The sequence below is a fragment of the Uloborus diversus genome, chromosome 8 (genome assembly GCF_026930045.1).
Source record: "Uloborus diversus isolate 005 chromosome 8, Udiv.v.3.1, whole genome shotgun sequence".
NCBI lineage: Eukaryota > Metazoa > Arthropoda > Arachnida > Araneae > Uloboridae > Uloborus > Uloborus diversus.
The window spans coordinates 158,031,997-158,057,381 of record NC_072738.1 but is presented as its reverse complement, the minus strand read 5'-3'; the positions used below and the strand labels follow the sequence as shown (position 1 = coordinate 158,057,381).

The 25,385-nt window shown below is 35.0% G+C and overlaps 1 protein-coding gene across 1 annotated transcript in view; it reads left to right on the top strand.

Moving 5' to 3' along the window:
- LOC129228703 (unconventional myosin-XV-like) overlaps positions 1-25,385 on the top strand; it is a 261,173-nt gene that overhangs the window by 74,189 nt on the left and 161,599 nt on the right. Inside the window, exons 18-22 of the mRNA XM_054863387.1 lie at positions 13,003-13,120; positions 13,965-14,140; positions 16,168-16,252; positions 16,745-16,910; positions 18,181-18,416. Of these exons, the coding sequence (XP_054719362.1) occupies positions 13,003-13,120; positions 13,965-14,140; positions 16,168-16,252; positions 16,745-16,910; positions 18,181-18,416 (781 nt within the window). The remainder of the gene's footprint in view (positions 1-13,002; positions 13,121-13,964; positions 14,141-16,167; positions 16,253-16,744; positions 16,911-18,180; positions 18,417-25,385) is intronic.

Sequence of the window (25,385 nt, the reverse complement as noted above, 5' to 3'; positions counted from 1 at the left end):
GCTTGTTGCTTATATGATTGCATATATGATTCAAAGTACATGGAATGAGTGGTTATTCTGTTACAACCAGAACCGTAGCCTGGGTACAAGCCAATTGGCGAGAAAATTCACCATACATTATTTGTAAATATATAGGCGAACCAAAAGACCTTTTGATTTTTCTATTACGGGCAAAGCCGTGCGGGTACCACTAGTCTTTACTAATAATAAAGCAGAAAGTCTCTCTGTTGGGATCTCTGTCTGTCAAGATCTCTCTCTGTCCGGATTTTTACGGAGCAAAATTATAACATGGACGAGCAAACTACCATAACATTTACGAGCAAACTACCATAACATGGACGAGCAAACTACCATAGCATGGACGAGCAAACTACCATAACATGGACGAGCAAACTACCATAACATGGACGAGCAAACTACCATAACATGAGCGAGCAAATTAGCATAGCAAATTGGCGAGAAATTCATAATCCATTATTTGTAAACATAGAGGCGAACCAAATGACTTTTAATTTTCTACTGCGGGCAAAGCCGTGACAGTACCGCTAGTGTACAATAAAGCGAAAATGCAAACAACTGAAAAAGGAAAAATTTGCAGCTTCTGCCCCTCACTTTCCCACGGCAGTATAGCAGCACCGACCAGGTCTACCAGTGCTTTCACCAAAACAGAAACGAGATTCTTCTACCTTTTATATTAGTTATTAACCAAAGATTTAACTTTGGCAGTTCCACGCCTTTACTTTCTCATCATATATGATTCAAAGTGCATGGGAATGAGTAGTTATTCTGTTAGAACCAGAGCCGTAGACAGGGTGAGGACCGTCTAGACAAATCCTCCCCGAAATTCTTGTGTGCATACTTTTCAAGATTCTGAATTCCTATAATGCTGCCGTTTAATTAGTCAGTACAGCCTTTCTTGCTTTAAAATATTTCCCATACACTTTTATCCTATACGTTTTATTCTGTCCATACGTTTTTTTTTCCTTCACTTGACCATTTTTATCTATTCCAAAACTCTCTTATTCAGCCTGAAAATTTAAATTTTTAATCAGCCACTTGCAGAGGTGGTTGGTGCATCAAAAAGGTGAGGGGGGGGGGCAAAAGCAGCTATATTTATTTTCTCTTAAAGAATCAAAAACCTTCGACCTAAATAACAGATATCTGATTTAAAAAAAAAATTAAATTATTTTTTAAAAATTTGGAGATCTCATAGAAAAATATAATTTCTTCGTGATAATAACTCTGGTGTACTATAAACTAATTTTTAAATATTATTAACTAGTTAGTTAATTAAAATAGTTAGTTGATACAAACTTTTTAATTACATTTTAGTTTAATTTTTGCAAACAACGTAATAAAAATAATTTTAAACGCGGTTTTCCCCCGGATAACATCTCTGGAATCACTTTTGCTTATCCATGTACCTCCCTGAAAAAATATCCTGGCAACGGCTTTGGTTACACAATCCAAAAATCGTTTACCAGTCTCGTCCCATCGTCCCACTGCATTATACAGTATACTCCCGATTATCCGTGCTAATCGCTGGGCGGCGTAGCACGGATAATCGAAAAACACGGATAATCCGAAAAATCATTTAAGGAATATGCAGGGTAACTATTTAAGGGGAAATTAGAAAAAACTAAGCAATATATATATATATATATATATATATATATATATATATATATATTATATATATATATATATATATATATATATATATATATACTCACACAACTCAAGAACTTTTCTTCGAAATTTATTGCTTAAAAAAAATCTGTGATACATTTTTGTTTTCTTTGTTTGTTTAAATTGTTGCGTATGTCCGTACGAATTTTTCTTACTGCAATTATTTCTCCGTAATCGTAACTCCTTTCACTCATGTAATCCAATAAATGTACCACAGATTGGAGAGCATTAGAATGTGAAATTGTACTTTCTTCATGTTCTTCATCTTCGTTTTTGGTATCATCACTTGCGTTTGATTCAGTAACAAGTTCAATGATATTTTCGTCAGTTAGATATTGAAATCCTGATTCACATTCGACCCATTATCGTCAACCGATTCGAAACCTTCGATTTCTTTAACTTTCTCAATGATATTATCGATAACATCATCGAAGCTTTTGAAAAGTGTGATTCCGAAATGATGCACGGATAATCCGCAAACCGGATAATCCACACACGGATAATCGGGACTATATTGTATTGCGTCACTCAGCAGAAACTGCTCCCTCACACGATTCGATCAATCAGTATCGAGATATTTTTCAGAAAACTGATGATTTAATCACCAAGTAAAAGTCCCATGCTAAAAGAAGAACACCCGCCACATGTGCGTGATCGGAATCTACGACAGCCCATAAATTTAGAACAGACAAATTTGAATCTAATAAGCAACATAACCACGAATTAGAACATGCTTAGTTCGTCCCGGTCCGTGAAAAAACCAGAACAATCCGACAGTGTCGTCTCGCGCAGTCAGTGAACCTCATCGAAGAGATTTTGAGCATATTGTCTGGGTTATGGTTTGTGGAGGAACATATCACGTTACCATTCACTGGCAGTGTTCACCAGATTCTTCCCTCGCCCCAAGAGAATCCGCATGTGAAGAAGAAAATCTTTCTTTGATTGCATTTCAAGGGTAATAATTATCGGATGATTGCTTTTGTAATGAAAAGAAAGAAAAAATGATAGCATTCGAGGTGCTTTTGAAGTCCTAGGTCACATAAATGTCACTACCATTAATGTCAACGGGAAAAGTCGTCAGCCAAATATCCAAAAAGCGGACTTAGTGTAGATACCAGAAGGTTGGGTAACGGAAAGTAAGAAATAAAGTTGCAATGAACTGTTAACAATCACAATTTTTGTAAGTAAAAGAAGCAAACAGGTTGTTTAAATCTTTAGTAATTACTATTTGAGTGTCCAAAAATGTATATTAAGCACCAGAATTTTTTACAACTTACTCCCATATCCGAACATTGTTCATTTGAATAGGTGGCGGGAAAAAACGTTGAATATTGGCTTTCAACATTTTTTTTTCAGTACAAAAATGATGAAAATAGTCCAGAGAATGAATCACATGAGCTTTTAGTTCGTTTTCACGGTCACAAAAGGTGCTAGTTGGCATTGGCCTTGTAAATAAAGTGTTCAGAACTAATGGAAGAACGTTGTATGCTGTAAATCTGCTTCGGGATCCTTGCAATAACAAATAAGTAGGTAACTGAATGGAAAAACATCGTACATTGCTCTCAGTGGCTTGTTTAGTATATCGCACTAAGCAGATTCGTTTTTTGACTGTAGTGAAAAGTTGTTGTTTTCAACATACAACGTTTTCCCCCCCGCCACCCATTCATTTATTTATTAATTTTAAGTAAAAAAAAATTAAAAGTGGTTTTAAAGTTAGTTTTTAATAATATTCATCTTTTATTTGATAATGCATTATATTTTACTTTCTTGTAAAATAGTGATGTAAATGTTACATGTGAGATGAAACGTCTGGCAAATGAGCGTCTGGGTATTTGTTACATAAAAGCTTTTCTAACATAACATTATCATCAAAGGAACAACTTTTAACGCATTTTCCATCCTGGGTTTCATCTTAACTGTTTACGAGCAGTTACCGTATACGAAAACTCGTTCATACATTGTAGGTGACATCCAAAAGTTTTTATCGCCAATGAAATTGGTGCTGAATTTCGTTATCTGTAATCTACTTACCTAGACCTGATTTCTCCTTTGAAGTAGGGCAGTTAAAATTGTTCTCATCAATTACAATCTACATCTGACACAAAAGATCCCTCTCACGCAAAATTTAATATGAAGACGAAAAGCTTATGAGCTCTATCAAACCTTAACAGATATAACGTGAAATACACCGCCACCTCAGCCATTTCCAGCCGAGGACTGCAGTTTCATGCTTATTAGCACTCATCAGCCCGGCATATAAGCACGAAACTGCAGTCCTCGGCTGGAAATGACTGAGCTGGCGGTGTATTTCACGTATTTCTGCTTTAGTCCTGGCTAATGGGCGGTAATTTACTGAACTTAACAGATATCTTAATTTCTCAAAACCAGAGGAGGGGGCGGTTTCCCTTCCAAACTCCTTAAGTGACGGCCTGATAAATTGAAAGGCCCTCCTTTGTTTAACAGAATCTGGCGTTGCCTTATATTGTCTGAGCGAGAATTAGAAGGGTTGTTGCCTTTTGATTGAAACAATCCTATGGACATATTCTTGTTTGATTTAGGACTCTCAGTTTTAAAACAGAATTTTAGATAATATGATTTTCGTTTACTGAAGCTAAGAATATAATGTTGTAGGAACCATCCTATAATAATTTAACCTGGTTCTAACTCAGTTTTCGTTGAAACTACTGGATACTTGTGGTTTTGATTGGTTGTTCCTCAAATCTCTATTCGTTTTCTTTCTCTTCAAGAATACTTCTCTAACTCAGAGTAAAAGTACCTAGCATCAATATACCACCAACTATTGATACGTGTAAACTGAATTCGATAATATAAATGTTTTAAGTAACCTAGAATTTCAAATTTGGTGCAATTTCAAACCATTATCAATAAGAAATATCCAAATTGGAGAGAATCAGATATTAGTCAAAGAGCGCTGCGTATTTTACGAAGTACAAAATCTTCTACTGTTTAAGAAGGAAAAAAACGAACAATTTTAGATCTTATTTTTTTAAAGAAGATATTAATATGTATTGAAGTATGATTAAGAATTTCAAAATTGCCTCGGTAAAATTATTTCGAAGACAGTTTCGTGAAGTCTAGGTTCGGCTTGATATGTTTAAAACTTCCGAAGCTATGGGGTGATAATTTTGTACAAATATACGTTCAATTATGTATGTACTAGCTGACCCAGGAAACGTTGTTCTGCGTATAAATATTTTCTAATGAATATTTTGGGTGTTGATTAAAAAAATAACGAATGTTTTGTAAGTTCATGGGGATAAGATAATTGACAGAAAGAGGAATGGGACGATGTGTAGACGATGATCACCGATAAAAACAAAAAAAACCACCAACCATTCATTTTCTCAATACAGTAATACACACACATAGACAAAAATTCTCTATCGTTCAAAATTTGGCACACATTGATTTATGATACAAAATAAATGCAGAATAAAATGTCAAAACGATGTAACGCTCCGGTAAAACGTCGGAAAACTCTCAGTGATTTAAAAAAATTTTGTTGCCATCTTCTGTTTGTCTACAATAAAATGTTTGCAATCAATTCAAGCACGGCTTTTACTATGACTTTCAACAATGGTTTCTACAACGAATTTCAACAATGACTTTTACAATGATTTTCAAAACAAAGTTCTAGATAACCAAAGTTCCCTGATTACCTAGCGATATGAAATATACTTTACGACCGATCATCATTCCTATGAAATACACATAAAAATCTGTCGAACCGTTTCAGAGGATACGTGAAATACGGCCTGTCTTCGGCTGGAAATGATTGAGCTGGCGGTGTATTTCACGTATTTCTGCTTTAGCCCTGGCTAATTGGGCGGTAATTTACTGAATATACTATTTTTGGTCATCAAGCAAGTTTATTTTATATCTATCTAATATATAAAAATCTCCTGTCACAATGTTATTGTTTGAACTCCTGAAACGTTCAGTAAGTTACCGCCCAATAGCCAGGGCTAAGGCAGAAATACGTGAAATACACCGCCAACTCAGTCATTTCCGGCCGAGGACTGCAGTTTCGTGCTTATTAGCACTCATCAGCCCGGCATAGGAAAGTGACTGAGCTGGAGATGGAAAACCTCTTAAGGAAGCCAAGAGTGCGAAACAAACTGGTAGCTAATATAGACTTAGCAGACCATCAGACGAGTGACCGAAGCAATGGTTCGGTTCAACTCAAAGATTGAACGCGAGGCAAGGTATATTCAGTAAATTACCGCCCATTAGCCAGGGCTAAAGCATAAATACGTGAAATACACCGCCAGCTCAGTCATTTCCGGCCGAGGACTGCAGTTTCGTGCTTATTAACACCCATCAGCTCGGCATAGGAAAGTGACTGAGCTGGAGATGGAAAACCTCTTAAGGAAGCCAAGAGTGTGAAACAAACTGGTAGCTAATTTCGATCACTTGTTCTTTTTTCCTGCCCAAAACAGAAACATTTGTGTCAATAATAATTGGTTTGTTTTCTTGACAATAGACAACTTTTACAAGTCAACGGTCGTATAAAACACTTGTTTCGTCTCAACAAATAAATAATTATGTTCTCTCAGCAAAATTTATGCACGAAGACTGCTTAAATTTTTATTACAGTTAAAGTGAAGAAAAAAATAAAATAACCTAAGTTTTAATGCCGTAGTGGTGCATATTGAGCTAAGCAATAATGATATAAAGCTAATATTATAAGAAATTAATCAGTCTTCTACTGTATCAGGTATTTCAAAACTAGAAAGATGACAAACAAAAAATGCCACTCGTGCAACTTCGAAGAAGAGGATGAAAAAAAATGTCTACAGTATTGTGCTAAACACTCCCCCCCCCCCCAACTCCCCGGAAAAAGACACGAACACACACACAAATAGACGAAATATGAGCAGGAAACATAACTCGCCATCAACGACGCGCAGGAACTTGCTTTCAAAAATACAAACGCAATTTAATTCAGTTTCTTTTATTTTCATCTAAAGCATCTGCTCTGTGTTATCGATTGCATCTCTCCCATTTCACCGAGTGAGTTATGTGGTTAATTTTCACTGGATATAAATTCGAAACGTTTGGCAATAGTTTAAAAAAAAATCAATTTGAATTTTGACATCTTGAATTCAAATTATGTTTCTCGCAATCACGAGTGTGTGTATGTAGGCGTGTGTGTTTGTGTGTGGGGGTATGTGTTTGTGTGTACGGGTTATGTGTATGTGTGTGTGTAGGCATGTGTGTTTGTGGCTGGGGGGGATATGTGTGTGTGTAGGCATATGTGTTTGTGTCTGTATGCAGGCATGAATATGTGGGTAGTTGTGTGTATGTGCGTGTGTATGTTTTTATGTGTGTATGTGTGGATGTCTGTATGTATGCGTGTGTGTATGTGTGTACGTGTTCGTGTATGTGTGTGTAGGTGTGTGTAGGTGTATGTGTTTGTGTGTGTGTGTGTGTTTGTGTGTGTGTGTGTGTGTGTGTAGTTGTGTATGCATGCGCGTGTGTGTAGGACATGGATGCAACCTGGAGACTGCTTTCGCTAGAGGTGCAGCATTGTGAGGAGCCCGTCGACGGTGATGGTGCGGAGGGTGGTGGTGGGAGAAATCAAAGGAACGTCAAAAATAGTCAAGTGAGAACAATAAGCAATCGTGATTGCTCAATAAAGTCCCCGAGCCTATTTAGTCATGTAAAAGAAATCACTTCCCTTCTTTCTGTTCACTTCATCATACTAATTTAGGTATTTCATGTAGCCTCGATTTTTATAACCTGGAAAAAGCTAAATTTACTTCACAATGCTTACATTCCGTTATTGTTTTCAATGCCACCATCTAACCTAACAACGGCATTCATAGATTAAAAAAAACAAAAAGAAACCTAACTATTGCGTGGGTTCTAATTGAAGTTGCTATTACTGATATTTGAACTGTTTTGCAAATAAATAAGTATAATATACAGGGTGTTCCAGACAGAACTCCCTATTTTGCAATGACCTAAGAGGAGAGGCGGCGATTCGGACTTAAAAGTGGGGGGGGGGGGGGGCGAAAAAAAAAACTAAAAGCCATATGATTTTTAGCGGCAAAAAAAAAAAGTACAAAACTTTGCTAAGGCTAGTTTTGAGAGCATATGAGTGGTAATTGATGTAAATCTAACAGCTTAACTCAAGTTTTTCTTAAAAGATTTCGATACACAATAACTTTCCCCGAAGGAGCACTTAGACATGAATTAAACTTACATTATTTGCCCCAAATTTTTTTTGAGATGTCACAAACACTTGGTAACAATTTCATTGAGCAAGTATGGCTTGTTGAGGTAAAACAATTCATTTACTAATATCTAAACAATGAACACATAAACTAAAAGTTACTGCTTGCGCTAAATAATGTTTCGTAAACAGATATACGAAATAAAAACAAATAATCATGATGTGAAAACTTTGACATTTCTGCTTTTTTTATAATGTTTAGTTTTGGTTTCTCTAAATGAGAAATAAAATTAAAAAAAAAGAACCATAAAAGGGGGGACGGTCGCTCCCCCCCCCTGAATCACCGCCGCTGCTTAAGAACAAAACAGTGCGAGGGAGAATAGGGCTGTCTATAATTAATGTTGCACCTTTTTTTCAACATCATTGACTTCCCTCCTCCCCTCTTTGTCACGTGTCACGCTGTGTTTCAGAAACATATTCTTATAAAGAAAAGTGCATGATATCACACTTAAGATAAATACCTTTGTGCTGAACAGTAAAGTAAGAAAAACAATGTTAGAAAAAGCACAAATTTTCCAATTACAGCGGACACGTGTTTCGGCGTTACAGGGAACGCGTTTTTCAATGCAAAAAACTAATGAGCTTAAGGATGAAAAGACATCCGACAAAAGCCAAGAGCAGATAAGCATGCAGCTTAAAAGATGAAAATAGCGGATTAGCCAAACATCAATGAGAAAATTATAAACCGATCAGGAACCAATAGGAATGCAAGCAAAGGCCAAGAGCTTTCTCTTAGGTACGAAACCCAGAAAGAAAGAATTCAATAGGACAAAGATTAAGCCGAAGCTTAAACAAAAAGAAAAGAAAATGTCGGTAGCCGTGAACCGCAAGAAAGGAAAAGCTGAATAAAAGAAAAAAACACCACGAAATAAACAGAAACAAAAATATTCGGAAAAAGGAAAAATAAAGATAAATAGAAGAAAATTTGGGGGGGGGGGGGGACACACTTCTTGTTACCCCTCCATTCCCGGTCACAAACTATCTTAACTTCACGAACCCATATTCTCCCTCAAAGCATGCTGTCGTTTATGGACAGCCCCAAAGGTGATACAAGTGGTGTGATGACATTTTTTAAGGATCCTTTCTGAAGAACAATGATGACAGGTTCTGCGAGTCAAAAAAAACTGGTCCACATTTCCTGCAAAAGTCGCTGATTAAATTTAATTGATAAAGTTAATGTTGCCAACTTGAATACCAAGAAGCATTTCTGTGCATTTTTTCTTCCTGATCAACTACATTCCATTTTTGACTGAATTTTAAATTAGATATTTTAAAATCAGTGCCTTAATTTTGTGTTACTTTTTGTTTTGACGAAATAAATAGAGTTCTTCCGCGTGAATTTACTGGTTTGCATTTCTTTCTTTTAATTAAAAGTTTTTTGAAAGAACGATGAAAATAATTTGCTTTCTCTGCATTTTTGTATCTTTTCCAAATTTATCAGAGCACTAATGCTCTGTTTTCTTGTAATTATTCTTATTACATGCAACATGTAACCAAAATTTGGCCAGAGACACTTACTTTCCCTTTTTCCAGTTGTAATTAGAAATATTCAACTTTTCTTGTTCTATAAAAGCCGCATTTGTATGGAATTATCAAAGACTAAGCTAATGATTCTAGTTATTTTTTGAAATGATGCAAAATACTTCATTCGAAAACTTCAGTTTCTCAGAATGCCTTTGGATAAATGAACAGCAAATGTAGTTGTTTAAATTTATGCACCTGACTGAACCTTGCGAACCCAAAAATAACCGAAAAAATGAAAATTTATGAAACTAATAGTCTGCTCTAGTTATAGATTTATTATTTTTCTGTGCAAACTTTTGCTGCATATTGTCAAAATAGACAGTATTATAGGAAATCTTGGAAGTAGTACGAATGAGAACAGAATATTTAAAAACATTCACTTACAAAAAATAAAAAAAAAGAGGGGGATGTGTCTTTGTGAGGCTTCAAGAAAGGCATTAAAAGAAATAATAAAAATATATACATATAAACTGATGAAAAATGAAGTAGGAATTTCGCTCGAACCCTTCCGTAGTAAATGTTTCTTCTAAAGGGTGTCCCAAAATTAACGCAAGATTTGAATTTGCCACAATTTTTGCTGTGAATCGTTGGCAGCCACGGAAAAAGAACAATTTGACAGCTGGGAGTTTAGGGTTAGTAAAAATGGAGTGTTATGCTATTATACAGCCAGCGAAACAATTCAATCACTGCATAAAGAATTTCCTGTTCGCGTACTCTCTCTTTTCGGTGATATTGAATTGTACCCTAGATCGTGTAATTTTACATCATTAGACTTCTCCCTATGGGGTTATTTGAAGTGAAACGTCTATGTCAGCAATCCCACAACCACCCGCGCATTACCTAATTGCGATATCGAGCGCCAATAACAGTAAACTGCTTGACCCACCCAAACTTTCATTATTTTTCAAATAATTGTTCGATAATGAAAACGCATTATAGAATCGAAAACGCTCCATTTGTAATAACCCTAGACCCTCAGCTGCCAAATTGTTTTTTTCAAGATTGCCCACAATTTATTGCAAAAATGGCGGCAAATTCAAATCTTGCGTTAATTTTGGGACACCCTTTAATATCACTCTTAAACCGAAAAATACGACAGTGACGGTTTGTTGAAAAACTTTAAGTCCAAACAAGGACAACCGAAACATGAAAGTGTTAAATCCCGACTGCTGGTAAATTTTTATGGTTAGTTTCAATGAAAAAAGGACGATTTTTAAAATACTCTCATGTATATTTCCCGTTTTGATACTCAAGACCTACAATAACCAGTAAAATTGACGATTTCGAGTTTTGGCCAGCTTTTTGCTAAATACCCGTCTGTGCGCCGTTGGTATTGCGTGACTTGAACTTCATTCAAATCACTAGTTTAAAAGATTTTTTCTTCATATACTTTTAAATTCAAACTGTTGCATCTCCATTTATCGCTTACCTTATGTAACTCATTAACACTAACATTTTCTCACGACATTGACTTCAAAACTGAGTATGAATTCGTCATCTCATACTAAAAGCAATTAATCTCCCTGTTGTTCATTTAAGTGACAGCTTGAGTCATAAATCTCAATCCTTTTGAAAGTAATGGACTAGGCTAGTGTGCTTTGCCACGGTCTGCCGAGTTTGTCACTTTTCAAAGGTTGACTTCTGAAGCGTACTCCCACCACCAGACACAAATTCTCAGCTGAGATCAACAAGTGACAGGATAAAATGCCTTTGTTTCCTGGATTACTTTACGTTGTTTGATCTCTGGAAGGAAGAAAACTTTCCCAGCTAAGTGAGGTGTGAACATATACATTAACTCAATTTGTGATTTATTTTTATCAAATGGGTGGGTGTTTGGTCTAGAAATGAAAAGTGATTTCGAGAACGGATTCTTGTAAGCTTCTCTTGGTGGCGATAATGTTGTTTTGATAGATTTTTTTCAAGTAGTATTTGTAACTGTTCAATGAATTTTTGGAACTCGCAATCTTTTATCGAATATTAAAAATTAGAGGATGTAATCTTCAAACTTTATTTCAACAAATTAAAAATTGAAACTTTTACCATAATGTTATTTTTTTCAATTTCTAAAGCCAATATTAAACGGAGATTAGCATTTTTGTTTTGTGAAAAAAATGAGCAAATTATTCATAGATGAACTGCGGGTAATATAGAATACCATACATATATATAAAAATACAGTAAAGTCCCTTCTAACGGACACCCCTCTTATACGGACATTTTTAATTCCCCCAATTCCAATGCAATTAACATTATTAAACCCCTGTCCTGCGGATACCCCTCTATTGTGGACAAAAAAAAACATCTATCCCGTTCGTGTCCGCATTAGAGGGAGTTTACTGTCTGGTTTTGCTATAAAAACTTTCAGTTCACCATTAACGCCTACTATAACTACCTGTAACGACCTGTCGTTTGCAAAAACAAAAATTACCATTTATTTTATTCCCAAGTAAAAAAAAAAAAAATTTAAATTGAGGGTAACATGGAATAGGAGGTTCAAACCACTGAAGAACTTCGAGCGGTCAGTTTCTTTTGTTGTTATAGAGCTACTCATTCTTTCTATTTTATATTATGTCTCAGATAATTCTTTAATACTTGTTTACATGAAGAGTATGTTACTATAAAAGATTGTTCAGCTTTCCTGTCTTTTTTTTTTTTTTTGGCTTCTGCTCTTTTGGAGGTAGTGGTGTATCAATAGGAAACCAATTGTTGATTTAGTAATATCAAGAAAAACCACATCAAAACTCTTAAAAAAAGAAAAAACAGGCTTGCGTCGAAGATTACGGAATACCTGGTACAGGGGAAACTCAAGGGAACATGATAATTGTTTTATGCGAAACGATATTTCATGTTTGGCGATTTTGCGTCAACGAGGTTCCACTGTACTCCATAGTACTTGATCCGCCATCTAGGAAAATGAATTCTTAAACTAAAAGGAAAATATTACCAGATAAAAACAGACCATAGTATAGCAAACTACAGTTCATTTCGTATATATTATGATTACAATCGATGTTCAAGTCACATATGTACCAGTAGATTGGAATGTTTGAAAACTTACTTGCAGAAAGTACACTTCGTTCTTTGTGGTAGAACAACAGTAAGCAGTAAGCTCTCAGTACTCCTTGTCCTTACCATGAGATTTATTAATATACACCCAGTAGCAGAATATTTCTCAGCGGTCTGCGACGCAGATCAAAAATCAAGAAATAGTCGCATGATAAATAGACATTAGATCAATAGTAAAATCTAAATCGGAACCCAGAAATGCTTAAACATTAGATGCTAATACAAATACAAGCATCCTCTGGGTTATATCCCAAAAATACGGTATAAATCTAATCTTCCTCTACCAAAATTTACGATTGAATTTTCCATTTCTGTAAGAATTTTTTTTTTTCTCACCTAAGAAATAGTCTGCAGTCTTTCTTAAGAATCTGGCCTTGTGCTGTTTCTGCTACCGGATATATTACTTGTATAGTAAACGCATAAACTACATAAATTTAAATAATAATGTGTTGTTTTCGTTTTAGATACCGATGTATAGTACCAGGTCGATTGCCAAGAGGATCACCATCTCGAGATGTGTGTCGAGTCATCCTCGATAAAATACCTGGTTCCAGGGACCAATACCAGCTTGGAAGTTCGAAGGTAATAACATTTGTTTTTTTTATGTCTAGTACAGAGTGAAAAACTTATTAAAGTTTTCAAAAATCATGTAGTGGTTTTGGAATGTGTATAATATGGAAGAACAAGGAATTTTAGAGAAATCTAGAGTTATTGGTAGATTTAGATAATCAATAAGGTTTTTACACACTTTGAGCATCACTTGCTACGTGTCTCGTAAACGGTACATAGTTATGTACCACTCCGCATCGTCCCTCCTTCGCGAGATATTAATGAGAGTATCATTTTGGACGATTGTTGTGTGCTTATAAACAATTATCCTATTTAGTTTTAAACGTCACACTCCTGTTATTTAAGGGACACAACTCAAACATGTTTGTTTTGGAATTGGAGAAAATCAAGGTTTTACTCAATAACCTATTCTTAATTTTTTTTTTTATCCTCAAATGTTACAATGTGAGAAAAACATTCCTTACAGTTTTACTGGTTGGTTTCTGTAGTCTGAATTAACCGTGTATACGAGTAACGTATAAGTTCAAAATGTGTCTTCAAAATTATGAAATTTTAATGTGTTACTACTAATTATATCGCTTATACGCCACCACGTAGAGGTTATGTTAGTTTCCTTCGTGAGGTTTTTTGGTAGAAAAGAGCAGTAAACTTAGATGTGAAATCAATTACGACTTGTGTCCCTTCTGCTGCTAGGAATTCAATGCGTCTTATGGGGAAATAAGTGCAAGACATTTTTGACCGCACCGTAGGCACATTTTTATAAATAGAATCTGTACAACTAAAGTACAAGCCAAATTTGTGTTTTTACTTTTACAAGCTGTTGCTTTCAACTGAAATTTCTTTTCCTCCATTTCAGGTATTTTTGAGAGAATCGCTGGAGCAAGCCCTGGAGAAAGAACGTGTGAACATACTCAGAGGCTCTGTGGTCACAATACAGAGATATGTCCGTGGTTATCTTGCCCGTAAACGGTACAGTAGCATGCGCCACAGTGCAGTTAAGATTCAAACTGCATACAGGGCCTGGACCGCCAGGTAAGGCACCGTTACTGTACTTAACTCTATTTGCACTAAATTAAAATTCAATTCAACTTGTCTCATTCAACCCTGAAAGTGTGGATCTTCGACCGTAACTTACGTAAATTTCCCAAATTTTAGCAAAGCTATTTTGCCATTCTCATAGGTGCGGTACTCTACTGGATTAACTTGACATTGTGATTATGACATAAAAATGCCCTGGACAATCATTAAGGATAATTTTGAGACTTTTCTGCAATGTTTGCACCACTCCCGATTTTTTGGTTGGAAAAACATAAATTAATAAATTATCACTCACGTAGTAAGATTAAGTTACTACTTTTATTAAATGGATGACCCTCTCATATTTCTATTGTAGATCTCTCTTATACATCTTATAGAGGACTCTCTTGCAAATACCCAATATTTTTTGAAAGACAGTTTATCCATTCACATGGCAAACAACAGAATATAATGCAAAATTTAACTGAGTTTAACTAGTAAACCAATACGCCAACAACTTAAAATAATTCAAATATCTGAGTGTAAAATAGGCACAAATATCCACAAACGAGTAATTCGTCAAATTTTATATTCAATTTGCAGCAATATTCAGCACCTATTTCTAATATATATATATATTTCATTTTGGTGTAAACAATTTGATTTTAACTACTTGCCGTTGTTTGAAAAGTTACTCCATTGTCATTGCTGCCAGGGACACAACGAGGGTGGGGGAGTTGATCTCCATCTCTAGAATACTTAGCTTCAACCTTCAAGTAATATTGTCAATCCTGGCGTAGTAAAGTGTTTCATATGAAAAGGCTAATAAACCAGTCTATTCTCGCAGGAGAATATTTTGATTGCGCTTGGACGCGGATGCTTTTAATTTTCAGTTTCAAATCCACTTTTTATTTATTTTAAAAACTTTTGTAGTTTCAAAAGAATGGGGAGAGTTTCAAACGTGTATATTTCTAAGTGAAAAAATGGTACAACAACGAATAATTTTTAAGTACTTTAACCATTCTAAAGATGTTTTACATGCCTTCCTCCTGCCTCCTGAACGATATAACACTTGTACGCAAATTCTTCTATACACGCAGTGGCATGTAACCAGCCATAAAAGTAATTGCTCCTGACGCCTGAACAATATAACACCGGTACTCAAACTCCTCTATATAAGTTGCCGCATGTAACCAGTCACAAAAGCCATTACTTCTGGCGTATGAACAATATCACACCTGTACTCAAGTTTCTCTATACAAGTCGTAGCATGTATACAGTCACAAAATAAAATTGCTCTTGACCTCTGAATGATATCACAAATGTATTCTAACAACTCTATACACATATCTGCAGTCACAAAAACAATTGCTGTAGTGATCCAATTTTTCCTTTCGTCAAGATTACCAGGGGTATAAACACACATTTCATATCCTCACACTGAGAAAAGTCACATGGTGTTAGGTCTAGCGACCTATGGGGTCTGTCATTAAGTGTTAAGTCACTTCTGATCTGATCGCCATTTTGACTAAATTAATGGTCGGCTTATTTCAAAATCGGTTTTTCGGTGAAATAATGTTCGTTGGTTCGATAAAAAGAGAATTTGAGCTTATCTTCATCCTTTGGAGGAGAATATTTATTGCAATGGAGCAACAGTGGATCAAACATTTTCTTGGCAGCTTTTCCTAATTTGATTGCGCCCTCAGAAAAACTGTAGAATTGTACTATGTCTCCTATAAAATTGTACTTTGTAACATTCAACGTTGTTTCAGCCAACCATTCAAATGAGTAATAGATAACAAGTGAGACACATACGATAACACGTACAGACATCTAGCAAAATTTCAACTCGCCACTTCAAGACGATCTAGCGATGGCTAATTGAAACTTCACAACTCGTTCTTTCATTCAAGCTCCACCAGAGAGTCAAGGTCCAATGTTTCCAAATTAGTACCTTTATGAAACTTTGCCATTCTTTTTATATTACCCTATACATTCATTGTTTTTATCGACGAATCTAATATTTCCCCTTTTTCATTCAGGCGAAGATATCGAATTATAAGGAAAGGCATCGTTCGAACTCAAGCTAACTATCGTATGAAGCGACAGAAGCGAGAATACGACAAAGTAAGTAGACAAGACTTTAGTTTGAACGAAGCCGGTTGTATCAAAAACAATTGATTCTCTTTTTAGAGTTAACAACACAATTTCCAAAAATAAAAGTAATACTTTCGTTAAAAATCAAACTGAATTATCGTTGTTCAGACCTTAGTACGTGAAACCTTATTTTCTTTCAAATGGGTGTTGATCATAAGGTGTTGATAATCTTGAATTAAATTTTTACTATAAATGGTTTCTCGTTCCTCAAAGACTGGAAATATGTCTCGCGGAAGGGCATTCTTTGATTACAAGTGATTCTTTTATCACCCACACATTGGCGCTAATGTTCTTTCTTTATAATAATTCCTTAATTATTTACTATTAACTTTTATTTTTTAGAGAAAACTACCTGTTTACTCAAATCAGCTAAAAGTTGTTTCTAAAAACTTCATTTGATACTAATGCATATGATGATTAGATTCACTGAAAAATTATACCATTCTATTAATTTTTTTATAGATCAAAGCTATTTTGGCGAGAAAGCGTGAGGCAGACAAGGTGGCTTTGGAACGTGCTAAAGAACGTGCCAATAGGGAAGAACAAGAACGTACCTCAAGAGCAGTGGCAGGGGTCAACCATCTTGAAATTCCAGCTGAGCTGGCATTTATCTTCAGCAAGCTAGATGGTATGTAATCGAATTCCTCACTCATCTTTTAGAAGCGTCTAAAACCTAAAGGAATGTATCATAATTTAAAAAAAAAAAATCTTCTATATTTTTTAAGGATAAAAAAAATACAAAGAAGTACATTTTCAATTTCTAACAAACTATGCATTGTGTCATTTAACCTTATTTTTAAGTCAACCGAAGTTTTCTCGTACAGCAAATCTACCAAAAGAAGTTAAAGGTTGATAAGCAGCTAGTTACTGCAAACTCAATCCAAAAAACCCTTGAAGAGTAAAAAGTTCAAATTTTTGTCACAGTTCGCTTAACTTTCCAAGATTACTTAATTGATTTGCTTAATTTGCCTTACTGTTTGTTATTTTTTGATTAACCAGATAATTTGACTAAATAGAAACAATATAATGCACGCAATTATTCAAAAATTATTTTACTATAATTTAAGAACTGAAGAATAATTGAAACTCAGCTCTAACCTAGCTGCATCCTATTCCTATTCAGAGTCAGAACTGACAACAACTGTATTTATGTCGAGGACTGCATACTAAGTGCCTTGCCTCCATTATTTTATATACCAATAGATGGCAGCACCATCACCGGATCGAACAGTTAATGAAAATTTAGAACTAGTCCAGGAGCTAATGGCTACCTGGTGCTAGCACCCCCAGAGGTATCGTTTCACTTGGAGAACATTGAGACCACGAGCATATTTAACGTCGCTCAGTCCTCTTTAATGACGACGGTAGGTCTTCGACCATCGAGGTTCGAACTCAGGACCCTCCGGCCCCGAATCCGACACTCTACCGATCGGGCTACCACGGCCCCCATCTAGCTGCATATTAACAGTAAAAGTTTAAGAGTTGAACTGAACCATTTTTAGGCACATTTGCTGATTTTGCAATTCAGGAAAATTTTAACTACGTTTTTAAGAAGGGGAAGCAGATATGCTTCATAGGACACAATGAAAAAAAGAAGTTGGATTCTGTAGATTCAGTGTGGAAAACATTTCAAGCAAACCGTATTTTATTTTCCGAATTTAATAATGTTGCAATTGAGATGTTTTGTCTGCGATCTTTTGCAGTTGGCTAGAATCTTTAAGATAAGACATTAAAACTGCTATCACTAGTGTTTATGAAACATTTAATTTTCACATATTGAGTACTGCTGAAGAAATAGCACGAATAATTTCGTTCTTTAAAAATAGGCAATGATTTTTCATTTTTTTTTGAACAAAAAGCATAACCTTTGATTGTATGGTTTTCTATATATTTTTTAGAATGGCAGTGCATTCATAATGAAAGAAACATTCAGAAAGTTGTTGGAGAAGTCGCCAAAAGTCTAAGCCCTGACTATCGGTTGCCATCAGATATTGATCAGTACGCATTCACCAAGTTCACCAATGTCTATTTCAAAGCTCATATTTGGGGGATGAAAAGAGAGCCAATTAAAACTCCATTCCTCGCCAAGAACAACGAAACTGATTACCAGAGTTCTTTAGCTGTATTCAAATTGGTAAGTAACAGGATTCGTATCATTTGAGCAATTGAATGTTTTTTGTATTGAAATAAATCTGTTTAGCTCTTATCCTTCAGAACGACCAGGGATAGAATTGAAGTGCGAGAAATTTTGTGTCAAACTGTTGGAAATATTACAGCTGTATCTTTTGTTACCTCATGGAAGACTATAATATTGTGTATTTAAGAGGTATTAAGGTGTATAGGAATATTAAATCTGTCACTTATTTTTCAAACTAAATAGTAGTAGAAAGGAAGTGTATAATGATGGTAACGAGGCTGGGTAGATGTTCTGGCAAAAGAAACGAGGCGACTGCATTAAGAAGTACTTCCTCTTGTCTCCTTTGGTGATAAAAACTCAGTGGCACGGTCGAAGGACTAAGGACTTATTAGATGGGACGGTTAAGTTGAAATATCAGATTGTCGAATCAAGCCTAAACACAACTCTTGCAAACACCTTAACAAGTCTGACAACTGGTCATGTTACCGACACAAAGCTGTGCCGTAATTATATTCTGTCCTGCCCTGCAATTCTGGCAAATATTCAACAGGTCTGTGACTCTCCTATCGGAGATCTTTCTGCGGGTAGCTAGCTTTCTCTGAATAGCCAAAAGAATATGGATCATCCGTGGTCCCATTTAAACTTTGAACACCATAATAACAATAAAATGTTTGCCTTAGTGCGTTTAAAGATATAAAGTAATCACATTATAATGCACAAATAGAACATAACAGTACGGAATTTTGTTTTTTAGATTTTTTTTTTTTTTTTTTTTTGAGTAATCACGATTGCTTATTGTTCTTATTTGACTGTTTTGAATTCCTATCATTTTATTTTCCCAGCAGCACCCTCTGCCAGCACCACCGTCGCGTCGACCAGCCTCACGATGCTGCTCCTCTTGCGAAAACCGTTTCCAGGTTGCGTCCAAATCCTACACACACACACGCATACACACACACGCCTACACACAAATACACACACACATACACATACACACACTCATGCCTGCACACAGACACAAACACATATGCCTACATACACACTCACACGAACGCCTACACACACAGCAACTGCATACACAACACGCACACACATGCATACATACACACACACGCACCCACACACATGTGCCTACACAAACACACACGAGTATTCATACACGCACACGCTCGTGATTGCGAAAAACATAATTTGAATTCAAGATGCCAAAAATTCAAATTAATATATATATATATATATATATATATATACATATATATATATATATATATATATATATATATATATATATATATATATATATATATATACATATATATATATATATATATATATATATATATATATATATATATATATATATTCTTAAATCCATTATTTTATTTTTTTGCAGTGGAACTCGAAAAAGGTGTCAGAGGGTAATTTGCGTAACTGAGCGTAATAAAATGATTATTGAGCAATCAAGAAGATTGCTTACTGATCTCATTTTGACGAAAGGGGTGTCCCTATTTCTTTTAATGTCAGAGTCTACTTTGGGATTGGTTGCAAGAAAATACATGATACTTTTTAGTTTCCTTAAATTACAAAAACCATCCAAATTTCAAGAAAATATCTCAATTTGTTCTTCAGCAATTTAATGAATTTGGGATAACATTGGGACTACGATTCCAGGCTTAGAAGGCTAAAAATGTACAGCCTTGAGCAAAGAAGAGACCGAGGGGACATGATTCAGTTGTTTAAATTTATTAAAATGAAAGATGTTACGGGGCTGAAGTTTAGCACTGAAAACAGGACAAGGGGTCATTGTTTCAAGCTATTTAAATCTCAGGCTAACACGGATATTAGAAAAAATTATTATCACAGCAGGGTAGTGGAACCTTGGAACAGCTTACCGGAAGAGGTGGTAATGAGTAATGGAGTAGATAGTTTTAAGAGGGCCATTGATCTTCACTGGGGATTGTAAATTGACTAGGACCAGTCTAGCTGGGCCCAGAGCCTGTTGCTGGTCGTCACTTTTGTATTTGTATCTAATACATTTCAACTGTGCCAGTTTGTTTTGTCGTCGACTATACATTTCTGCTCTCGCGTTAGATGAAAAAAAAGAAGGCGGCAACTGTGTGAGATGGTTGGTTCTATTGGTTTTTGTGGCGCATGCGCCTCGAAAACTTTGCTTTAAGCAACATACAATAACTGCTGTGCTGTTATGAGGTTCCATGACAAACGATACACCCTTAATATTGATGCACAACACCACGACAGCCAAACGTTACGTTTGTGACAAGCTTCCGTCACATGTGTTGGCACTCATAGCAGCACTCTCCGTAGATATTTTTCAACAGAACAATGGTCGGCTACCCACAGCATGGGAGCGCTGGACTACCTCCTCCAAATTATTGCCTTTTATATCTGGGATCACTAGGGATAGTAAGTAAAGCTTGAACCGAAGAACAAAGTCCGCCATCTTGGGACTAAATGATGCCTTCGACCTATGTCTGCTATGGTGAAGTTAAGTGTTGACTTCTTGAATGTAGTTTCTAATTAGCTCTACATTAATCCACAATCTAATAGCACTACAAACAAGAAGTAAGAAAAAGGTTCTTCATTATAGCACACAAATTAAGAAGGTGGCATTTAATCCTAAGATGGCGGGCTTGTCACTACTTAAGCCAAGAACAAGGGCTTTAGCCCCAACAAAGTATTAAAATTGCCATTCATTTTGGATTTTTTTTTTACAATCGATGATCATTTTGCTTTCATTTAGTAATCACTGTTGTACTTCGTTTCTAAAAGTTCGTTTCATTTTCACAACTGTTTCTTGGACTTAGAAATTTTTATGACAATGAGTTCATGTTGGAAACTGGTCAAATGATGCAGCATCATTTCACGGTATTTTTAACATTTATGTAAAGTCCGTAACGTGACCTTTTTTTGCCATAACTTTCTAATTTACTGTTTGATTTGCAAATTATTTTAATTTAAGTTGGTGTGTTGGTAGGGAAAGTTCAAAATAAAATAATATGCTAATCAAACAGTAAATTAAAAAGTTATGGTAAAAAAAAGGTCACGTTACGGACTTTACATGAATGTAAAAAATACCGTAGAATGACCCTTCACCGATGGCAAGGTTCCAAATAATTTTCCTTTAAAAGTTAGTACACAGCTTAAAAAAGCAGTAAGTTTCGTGTTTCTGGTTTTCAAAGCTATGATTTGAGATCAAAAATTGCTCGAATTACAAAGGCACATCATTCACTGAATTCCTAAGACTGTTTTTTTTTTTTTTTTAGTTTCCTTGAAACAAGAAAGTTTAACGTTTATCAACTGAGCGATTATTAATTGCTCAGTAAGTCTTTGATCTATTCTTCTACATTTGAAGTGCTTAAAGTTCAAAATTTGTAAAACATTCCCATTCCTTTGTCAAAAAGCACGTATCCTTGTAACGGAACACCAATTCAGTTTCATAGCATTCATCGTACTTTTATTACCCACGGACCGATATCAGTTACATAATTTCATTTTAATCTTTTATTGCTGGAGGTTATGATGTTTGATAATGGTTCGTTTTCAGTTCAGCTGTTCAACCCAGAAAATAATGCACATCGTATTCAGCTTGTTAGCTCAACCGAGAACGGAATTAACGGATACAAATTGTCATAAACTGATGTGAGATGTTCAACTGAAGCGGAAAGTAATTTCGGGATTTTTTTTTCTTTTAGACCAAGATTTGATGCATTAGTAGAATTAATGTTATTATTTAAATCAATATGTTAAACACTGTAATTTTTTTAAAGAGTTTATTATTTAAAGAAATTTATTGCTTCAGGATGCCGAAAAAATTGTTAGAAAAATATTTCTCTAAGTTCAAAGCTTTTATTAAAAAAAAAATATGTACTAGGTAGAAAACTCAGCTTTTTGTTTGATATGTGGCGAACTGAGTTCCTATATCGAGTCATAACTATTTATAAATTATTAAAATAGTAAATGCAAACTACTTAATGTTTTCATATGCGCCTCAATTTGAAGAAATTGGGAAAAAAATAATAATAAACCAAACCTCAACATAGCATTACTTGTGAAGAAAAATTGTATTCATGACCTAATACGATGCATCTACTCACATACATTTGGATTGAAACGTTACAAATACAAACAACAACTTTGTAAAACCGAAAAAATTGCACAAATTTTCATACACGTGTTTCGAGAGCACGAGAAGTCCTTTATGAAAAGGGCTTTGCAAATATCGTTGAGCAAACTTTGATGCAAATTTTGTGCGGATTGTAGCCCGCAATACCACAGTGTTATACCATTATTTAATTTTATTTTTCTTTGTTCTAATATGGAATCTCGGATTTTTAATCCAAGTATGAGAAACAGTTTAGACACCACAGCATGATCTTAATTTAAATCATTTTCACAAAAATTAATCCAGTTTAATTTTAAGAATGTACTTTTAAACACGCCATCTAAGTCAAACAAGCCATTCGGAGTACGTTGCTGAAAATCCACAATCCTCAAATCCAGAAATCCTGAAGGTCCGTATCTAGGGACGCTTGGGTGGGAGGTCAGGAGAATTTTCCGTGACTGTCAGTATAGCTTCCTTATTCGGCAAATTTAGTCTGACCATTCCAAACACTTGAAAGCAGCATTACAATCTTTTTTATTATCATTAATTATTTCTATTATTATATACTAGCCATTTGCAGAATATACAAATATTAATGCCAGCTACGTGGTTGAGCGGAAAATCGCTTCCTTCTTGCACCCAAGTTTTCGAATTTGAACGCAGCTGCAGTAGATTGGAATTTTAAATTGGACAAAATTCTGAAAATCTCCAACTTTCATATCGCAAAATGTTACGGAATGTTAAATATTCTTTAAGTTTTTTTAAATTTTTTTATTATTATTCGGATGGCTAAGTTTAATTTCTGGTTCCATTTGCATCGTCTGAGCCCAAGTGCTTCTGTCAAAACTGGGCGTTTTTTTATTTTCAAAAATTTTGTGAATTCACACAATTTTTCCTTCGACGATTCAGACTATCTTGCCATTGATAACAGAAGATTTTGGTTTCCCCAAGCCTTTACGTATTCGGAACTCCAGCGCTCGAATACGCTACCTTGCGGTGATTTACAAAACTGCAAATGAAACTAAAACATTTGCCACGTTGCGTTCCACGTGTGTCTGTTGACGTAAACACAGGCAGTTTGTTCTGAGTATTTATTAACGCAATCGATGTGTCTTAGTTTGCTTTCAGCTACAGAAATTAATTCGTCCCTTAGTAGTATTCTCGAGCTTCTCAAAATAATGTTAGTTTTCATTATTTCCTTAATAATTGGTGAAAGCGAAAATTCTGGATTAACAAACTTGGATAACGTTATGCAAGGTAAAAAATTTTATTGTTTTGTATGAATTTGTAAGAATATGGGGGTCTTTTTAATCTTAAATTAATTAAACTTACCATATTTTACAGCAGCATTTAGTTGGAATGGACAGTATGCAAAATATTTTCTTGAATATATTATCGTAGAACAAAATGAATAACCGAGAAAGAATTTACTTTATTCCTTTTATTCTCAGCTGAAAGGTTTCGCCAAATTTGTTTAGGGTTATAGTTTTAGTATAGTGCGAGCAAAGTAGCCTTGGCGAGATTTCACGTTTTTAGTTAAAACATTTTTAATTTTTATCATGAGTGGAATAAAATGGTAGTAAGATTACAGAATTCGATAAGTGAAAAGAAATAATGGTCAATCAACTGAAAAGAAAACTACCACCATATATCCGTGAGAATTTCGTTGATGATTTGCATAACATGACACAATTAAATCGTAACTCAGAAATTAGAAAAATCGAAACAGAAAATTTTTAAATTAACCGATTCGGGAATTGAGAGAAATAACTCAGCTACAAATGGGAAACAATAAGCGCTAGCCAAGCAAGGCAAAAAAGTATCATTTTCTTTCGATAACAATTTGTAATGTCATATTGAATTTTCTAGCATTAATTGTTATTCTTGTCAGGCCACAATTATTATTTAGTTTTATCAAGAATTGATAAATATCGAATTCAACATCGTGGAAATAGCTGCTTAGAACTAGGAACTACGTAGTTTGCATTAATCTTTGACGTTTAGTAATGCTTCTTGAATTCTCATTTCTTTCTACGTGGGCCAGAATATCCACAAGACTTTGAAAATTAATTTAAAAAGAATAAAGCGAAAAAATCATACGTACGAACAAAAATCACAACACTTTTAGCATTTTCTTCGTTACCATGTGCGTTTATTTTAGTTTTTAAGTCCGCCATTAGACAGTGACTTCAGTGCCCCCTATAGTTCGTTGGAGTTGCGAATAGTTTTCCGCTGATATCCTTTAAATGATTTGATCTGAAGATTCAGCTGTACGCTGCTCTTCATTCGCATGTTGTGTGAAATGTATACGCAACGTCGTAATTCAAATTGAAACATTGATTTCTGAGACGGTCGGGAAGTCGATTGTGGGCAACTAGACATAAGATGGTCGAATTATAACTTCGTTTTAACTCTACAGTGCTGACCAAATTATTAGACTAAGACTGTTTTAAAAGCAAATTCCTTATTGATTACATAACTATAGACACAATTACGAACAGTGAAATAATTATCTAATATTTAGTATGCATTCCATTGTTCTTGATGAGCATTTTAAGTCTTTTTGGCATACTTTTCGGAAGGTTTACACCATTTCTTAACTTTTTAAGAAAGGAGGTAAAAGATTGTTTATACTCACATACACATACCCACTAATTACCTAAAACTAACTTTAAATATAACAGAACACACTAACAAAAAGAACTAGTGAACTCTTTAAGCTGATTGATGTTATGTTCCTGGTGGTAGATAAACAAAACAAAGCAGACAGTGCTGCCACCTGCAAACATTAAATTATGCTAAAAAAACGTAATAATCAGTGCACAGTATATACTGTACTTTAA